Source organism: Phytophthora cinnamomi (genome assembly GCF_018691715.1).
Source record: "Phytophthora cinnamomi strain GKB4 chromosome Unknown Contig38, whole genome shotgun sequence".
NCBI lineage: Eukaryota > Oomycota > Peronosporomycetes > Peronosporales > Peronosporaceae > Phytophthora > Phytophthora cinnamomi.
In genome coordinates, this window is record NW_027150971.1 from 773,385 (window position 1) to 781,253 (window position 7,869).

Sequence of the window (7,869 nt, forward strand, 5' to 3'; positions counted from 1 at the left end):
GTGAAGGCCGCGTACGCGCACGACGCGGACGCGAAACTCTTGCTGGCCTATGGCACAGCACCTTCTGACAAGGCTCGTCAGAAGTTGCCCAAGTACCTTCGTGCGCTTGCACACCGATATCGGGTGCACGACGGACTGCTTCTTTATAATGCAGTCGACGACAACGCGGTCCGCGTTGTCGTGCTAAATGACCATGACCTGCGACTCAGGATCATGTACGTGTATCATGATGCCCCGACTGCGGGACATCTCGGACGTGAGAAGACATACGTCCTTCTCACGCGCGACTTCTACTGGCATCACCAGTATAAGTGGGTGCGCACGTCCGTCCGTGCTTGCGAGGTGTGCCAACGCGTAAAGCCTGCGCCGTTTCCGCAGGCTCCTTTGCAATTACTACTGGCTCCGTCGGAGTGTTGGAAGTCTATGTCCTTGGACTTCATCTTTGGTCTTCCGCCGGACAGCGGAGGTGTTGTGGTCTTCGTCGACCGCTTCAGCTAGATGGTACATCTTGCTGCGGTGCCGGCAGAAGTGACCGCGAAGCAGACATCCCGTCTGTTCGTCGACATGGTGTTCAAACACCATGGCATGCCGACCGACATCGTGTCGGACAGAGACCCGCGCTTCACCGCGCACCTGTGGCAAGAAGTGTTTACACTGCTTGGGAGCCAACTTTCAATGTCGACTGCGGACCATCCGCAGACGGACGGTCAAACCGAGCGCGTGAATCGCGTGCTCGTCGACATTTTTAAGAGCTACGCTCACTCGTTCCAACAGTGGAGCGAGTGCTTATCGATGGCAGAGTTTGCCATCAACAACTCAGTGCATGCCTCGACCGGGCATACACCGTTTTATGTGAATGCCATGCGGCATCCCCGTCTGCCGAGTTTACTCGGAGTGGTGGCTCCCACTTTAAGTGGGGGAGGATCTACGACTGCAACACAGCAGTCGCATAAAGCCGCTGACACCTGCACAGTGTCAGCCGCGACAACAAGGAACAAGACAACCAGGTCTGCGCCCCGCGCAGACCTTGGCAGGAAGAACCAAGGGTCAGCGCACTGCGCTGACCCCCAGAACAAGGAAAACGAGTCTGTGCAGAACACAGACTCCACAAGGAACAAGGACCACGGGTCTGCGCAGGGCGCAGACACCGCGAAGAACCACGCAGAGGCCGGGCCTCTAGCGGAGCGATTGACTTTATCAATAAAAGACAAGCCGTAATTCGGTTTGTCCAGGACACGATTGCAGCTTCTGTGGATAAACAGAAGCTGAACGCCGATAATATTGGCAGGGGCAACACAAATGAATTCAACGTGGATTCATTGGTTTTGTTATCTACTCAAAACCTGCCTAAACATGCAGTTTCGGATTTCGGAGCAAGTAAGCTTGCTCCGCGCTTCATCGGGCCATTCACGGTGATGGCACGCCACGGTAACGCATACGCGCTAGACATACCGTCTAGCATGCGGCTCCACCCGACATTTTATGTCGGGCGGTTAAAGCCATACCTCCAGCATGAGCCAAGTGGCTCGTCTGACCCGAAGAGACAGACTCGGCAGGGGAAACCCTCCTCTCCAGCGCGTAGTCGCGCTGGAGCAGTTAATACAGTCGGGCCTACAGCCCGACCGGCACGTTCAAGGCGGTCTGGGAGACCGCCAGAGCCGGGACACGAAGGGACAGAGCGGCAACCGCCGCGCTCTAAAGGTACTCCACGACCGTCACTTGGTCGTGGAGCAACACGAGATGAAGGTCAACACGGCGTTGACCATCGGGGCGTGTTTCCACCACCTCCGCCACCGCTGCGAGACGCACGCGGAGAAATTCGCTGGATCGTCCAGCGAATTGTTGATCATAGGAAAACAATCCGAGGTCCGGATTGTTTTCGCATTCGCTGGAGAGGTTTCCCTCCCCAACACGACACGTGGGAACCACGGAACGTCCTGATGGAAGACGTTTCGGACATGGTGAAGGAGTACGAAATCCAACACGCACTACCAGCAAGAAGGTAGTGCGAGCGCTGTAGTAATCTACAACGCCTGACGACTCGCGTGCTAGATAATTAGCACGGAGATAATTGAAACTTTCAGGTATAGATATAGTATACCTGTTGTGGTCGCGGTTGCTAATATGCACCGCCACCTGGACGGACAGTGCGCACGACGCACGGACACCAGCCTCCACCGCAACAGCGTGGAGTTGCTAATACTTGCCTCACTTCGAGAAGGACTCGAAGTGCTTTGGCGCTTGCTTACCCGGTCACGGTTAGAAACAGAAGTTCGCTTAGAGATGTCGACGCACAGGCGCGGTCGACATCGAAGAATCGTACACAGACACTGTGTTGTCTGTTCCCGTGGTAGTGGCGAACCTCGCCCTACCGCGCATTGTACACAGCAACGGAGAGTTTACACTCTGTTGCAATGGTGGTCTTCAGCTTGATCGTGCTCATTGCGGATGAGCACGGAAATCCCCAGCACAAACAATTGACAAGCAGTCAATATTAATTGACGTGTCGATACCGACACGTCTAAGCTTAACGGGGGGATGGTGTAACGGGGTTACACACACAAGTGGCAATAGTCACTTGTGCACGACAACGGTCACAAGTGGCAATAGTCACTTGTGCACGACAACGGTCACAAGTGACAACTGTCACTTGTGCATGACATTTGTCACTTATGGATACTTCCTCACATTGGTGTAAGGCACACCAATGGATACATTGAAGTGGACCACCACACATGAGTGGTCCACACCTACCCAAAGATCCTATTGGTAGAAAGCAGCATCTTTCTACCAATTAGAGACGTGCATATTAGCGGGGCTCTGACAGCCAGCCGCTGTCAACCCCTTTCATAGATGATAAACAGTTTTAGCAGATTTATAAGGAAGATCAATTCACAAAACAATACAGTTCTCATTTTACCCTAAACTAGCTACTTGGTGTTTTATTTGATTTATATTATACTTGTGGACTCAAGTATAATTAATTCAAATTATTAATAAACTCCTACGCTTCCTCATACACGTAGCGCGGCGTGTAAGCTAAAGTAGTGAGCCAAAGTAGGCCCACTACACCACTTATTCTTAGACCCTCGGGCGGTGGGTCGTACGCCAGTCAACTATCAACGTTCAAGGCACTGGTCAACCTAGAACGCTCTTCCTTCACGCACACCACTCTCTGAAGAGATATATACACAAACCAAATACAATCGGTCCTTGTACGCAGTCGACCAAACTATTCCCGGGGGTGACTGCTAACTAACCACACCCGAGATAACCTTGTGAACATGAAATGGGTAGCCACTCTTACCTACACGCAGTGGGCCCAACCGGAATATGGAATACGCGGATCACTTAGGCGCCGGAGCCACCGATCCCCACGTAACTGGACTTGAGTGTGTGGGGAGCTCCGCGCTGACCTTGTCCTTGGTGATCAGCGGCCCGATTCCTGGCTGGCATTTGCTTCCACTTGCGCAGTAGGGGGTAAAACGAACTCTCTGTTTTTTTATCTGCGACTATCGCTAGGGGTATGTAAAGACATCCTTCTTTGGTGTTCTTCTATGTTCATCATCGTGCGTCTGGCGAAACGCTTGCCTTGATTATACTTGGGGTAGTTGTCCTGATCAGCCGTTTTTCTGCCTTGACTTGATTATACCCATCTTGGCTTTATTATACTGGCCAGCTGTTGACGTCGACACTTCCGGGCTGGATTTTGCACAGCTTCAAGGTGCGTATCTTTGTGCGTGGCTGGCTTCTCGAGGGCTTGGTACACAACTGCGGGCAAGGTTCCACGAGTCCACACATACTTGATACCGAGCTTCATAGTCAGTTGTCCTTCAACGCAAGTGTATCCGAAATCTGCGTTCAGGGATAACTTGCACTCAGGGGCTTTGTCTCGCCTGAGGCTCTGCGGTCAAAAGCAGGATGGCTCCACTCGGTATCGTAACGCTTGTCTGGGCTTGTCTCGAGTGGCCAGCGGTCTGGGCACTGGGCACTTGTTTTGACGGGAATTTCTGGGCTCCGGGTGCACGAAATCTGTGTGCGTTCAAAACCTAGGCGAGGCGGGACACCATACACGATACGTTCGTGCAGGCGTTTTCGACGTTCCTCTTTGTGTCAACCCGCTTAAGGACGGGGGCGGCTTGGACGGAGACCCTCGCTCAGGGTTTCTCGTCTCAACGCGGTCTTCCAAGCCTAAAGGGTCCATCCTAGGTCTCTTTGCACTTCGTTCCGCGGAACACAGTCGAATTCCGTATCAGAGCTTGTCGCACGGTGCACAGCCGGATCCGGGGACAATACCAGCCAATCAGAATGGCGGATTTAGCCACGTCACCGACCGGGTCAGTAAGCAATTGGTGACTTTCGGGAAAATCCTTTTCAGCCTCGTGTCAGAGGGATAGGAAATCAAGCGGTTCCAATTGGATGAAAACAGGCTCACAATTGATATTTCAGTTATACAATTGGTTCTAGTACAGGTCCAGTAGGACCCATAAAATTCGCTGGTAGTTAAAGAGTTAACCCTTTTAACAACATATTCATTACTTCGCTAGGAACTGTTGGCATTGATTATCTCCAATAACTTACTTCAAAGTATTTGAGAAAAAATGTTGCAGTGTAGATTTGCAATTTATGAGCCAAACAGCACAGTTTGAATGCTAGTAATTCCTAAGCTTACCATTGAAACCACATATAAATGACAAAATGCACAGACTAGTTGGAACCGCATTACATCACTGTGCGTAGAAAGGTTTATGTTCGTAGTGTGCGTGTGTGTGTGTGTGTGTGTGTGTGTGTGTGTGTGTGTGTGTGTGTGTGTGTGTGTGTGTGTGTGTATAGAAAGATTTATTTGCGCAGTGTCCGTACAGGAGCGTGCGGGTTTAGTAGTGCGTGTTTAGCAGTGCGTGTTTTGGGCGGCGGCGGATGTGTGTTGTTTGTGTGTTTGTGTTGCACTTTGGTTGTGTTTGTGTTGCACTTTGGTTGTGTTAAGTTGCTGCAAGGTGTGTGAAAGTACACCCGTCTAGCTCAGTCGGTAGAGCGCTGGCCTTTTAGGGCGTCTTTGTTTCAGTTTTCAGTCTGGTTAAGTTAAATGGAGTCTTAATTCGACGAGCTCCTGATTGGCTCAAGCTGCTTCACCATACGGTTACGGCTTAACTACCTCGGCGAGGTAGTTAAGTCGGAAAATAGTCTGGTTAATCCGGATCGCTACATCCATGAGCACGAAGGCCGCCGCACTGAGTGTGTGCACTGCCGCTGCTGTAGCAGCTCTTGCTGCGGTATTAGTGACTGACAGAGCACCGAAGACAAACATTTTCACTGCGACGAGGTTGGACTTTGAGAGGTTGCTAGCAAAGGACGAGGGGAATGAGTGGTTCCCGCGGAACTTGCGATGCAGCAAGAAGACCTTTGTGGCGCTCGTCAGCTTTTTGAATTCCAGAAACTTCGAGTTTAAAAATCTCACAGCAAGGGAGCACAGTTTTTCCAAAAAGGTGGCCGGAGTGCTCAATTTTTCAGCGTCCTCGGCAAGCTATCGTACTATTGGAGACGCCATGGGAATGAACGAGTCTGTCCTTTTTGAGGCTGTTGACGACCTATCAGAGTTTCTAGCAGATCTTTTGAGTGAGGTTGTAAGAATTCCTAATACCATGGCAGAGTGGAGACAAATTGAGCAGCAGTTCAGGTGTAAGAGAGGTTTTCCTGGTGTGGTTGGCGCTGTTGACGGGTCTCTCATCGCTATTCAGAGACCCGCTGACTTTAACGGATTTTACTGTAGGAAGAACTACCCGGCGATTAATGTACAAGGGATTGTTGATGCTGATCAGAAGTTCATGGCGATTGACATGTATCCGGGCTCGTGGTCTGACAAAAAAAATGTGGAAATATGCGCCATCAAGCCGTCGATTTCGTGAGAATATGCCAATTGAAACTCATTTATTAGGAGACTCCGGATACACGCTTCATCCCTGGCTTATTACCCCGTTTCTCGAGCGCGAGGAGGGTGGTCAGCTTTCTCGGATGCAAAGTCGCTTTAATTTCCTTCACTCAAGCACTAGAATGACGGTGGAATGTACTTTCGGAAAGTGGAAAGGGAGATTTCGTAAATTGATGACAGTTATGAGCGAGAAAGATGTAAAGAAAGTATGCCGACTAATTGCTGCAACCGCTGTGCTTCACAGTCTGTTCGAAATGCTAGCTGACGATACCCAAATTGAAATTGTTCGTGAACCTCCCGATGATGAAGTTGATTTTGGACCCGTCTCCGCGACAACATTACGCGCTATAGCAGTTTCCAAGCGCAACGCTATTATGTCACTGATTACTCATAATTTGTCACTGATTTTGGCTAGCTGTGCTAGCATTTGCTGCATAGCCTCTGATTGCAGCTGTTGCTGCTGTAGTAGATGAGTTGATATCTGCGTTTGCTGCTGTTGCTGTTCAATTAGTTTCTCCATAACATGCGTGCTGGCAGAAGCATCATCTCTTGGAGTCTTATCATTAGTATGCGAAATCGATGACGCCACTTTAGCAATGCTGCTAGACAAAAGTTCCATTCCTTTGAGGACATGTTCACCTTGCGTCTTTGCTTTTTTCCGCGGCTGTTTCGTGTTTTTGGTGCTCTGGCGCGAAGCATGTGCTGTTTTCGGGGGTGCAGGCGATGTTGTTGTCGTACCGACGGAGACACGCATGGTTGACGTGATGCTGCTTGGCACTCCAATGCTCGGGCTGCTGTTCGGGCTGCTGATCGGTGCTGGTGTGTCCGTGCCCACCTCACTGACCCGATTTAGCGTCGTCGCACCATCATCTGTCGAAGCTCGGCGTGCCGCAGATGTTGAACTAGGACATGAGGAAATAAACGGCTCGGAGCTGAAGCCATCTTTGTCGGCCCAGAGATCTCTCATGAGACCAAGGCAGGGTGGATCATCAAGAGGACCAGCGTTTCCCGTTTGCTGCAAGTCGTTATTGTAGGCATCCCAGAGACGCTTCATGTGCTTGAGCTACCAAGAAAACATAATACAAGTAGTGAGTCATGATATCAAACAAAAAGCATAGACGGTTTGCTCTCTACCTTGTTCTTGCATTGCTCGCTGTCGATGTTCTCACCGATCTTAGTACCAACTGCTGCAGTTAGCAAATCCCAGCATTCCTTTACTTGCTGGTTTGATTTTGCATTGTCAAAGTGGTCTTGTAGTGCCCTGAAGCGAATCTTAAGTAGGTGCTCAATCCGGTCTTCCGTCCACACAAAAGGCGCCTTGCCCTTGCCTTTGGGTGGGCGGCCACGTTTTGACCCACCCCGGCGCGCCTTTGGCTGTGGAGGTGGATCCTCCTGCTCCTCCTGCACGGACGTGCCTTCCTGCAATGAATCTGTCTGCATGCGCGGAGCCCCCACCAGATGCTCCTGCGTCGTGCTATCGTTTTGCATGGACAGCGCCTGCTCCTGCAGAGATGGCTGTGCCAGCCACCCAGACCCGAGAGCCCCACTCCAGTCGAGAGCTCCACTCAAGTCTTGCTGCGCAGAGGGGGCCGGGGAGACTGCAGAGCCATCAGCCGGCTGGCTCGAATCCGAGTCCTCGCCGCCGATCGACATCTTCACCGCCCGCGCGCGAATGACTGCTATTGGCTGATTGACCGTTCACCAAACAAAGACCCTCATACTTAACCATGTGGTGAAGACATAACCAAACCAGATAGATCAGCGTGACAAAGACGCCATTAAGCCAGTGGTCGTGGGTTCGAGCCCCACGGGGGGTGCTTGCTTCTTTGCGATCGTGTGTTGGCACGCGAGCGAGCGAGTTGTGCGTGCGGTTGGTGCACGCAGCTGGCTGCGTTCGCGGCGCGGCACTCGGGGCAACAGGGCAGCACTCGTAGCAGTGCATT

General features: G+C 51.3%; 1 protein-coding gene across 1 annotated transcript; it reads right to left on the bottom strand.

Annotated features, from left to right (window-relative positions):
* Positions 1-5,137: 5,137 nt before the first annotated feature.
* Positions 5,138-7,579, bottom strand: IUM83_03244 (uncharacterized protein; the record flags this gene model as incomplete). The annotated part of the gene is made up of 3 exons (XM_067927233.1): positions 5,138-5,280; positions 6,665-6,989; positions 7,061-7,579. 3 exons carry the CDS (start codon positions 7,577-7,579, stop codon positions 5,138-5,140), a joined length of 987 nt encoding a protein of 328 aa, XP_067791803.1.
* Positions 7,580-7,869: the final 290 nt, after the last annotated feature.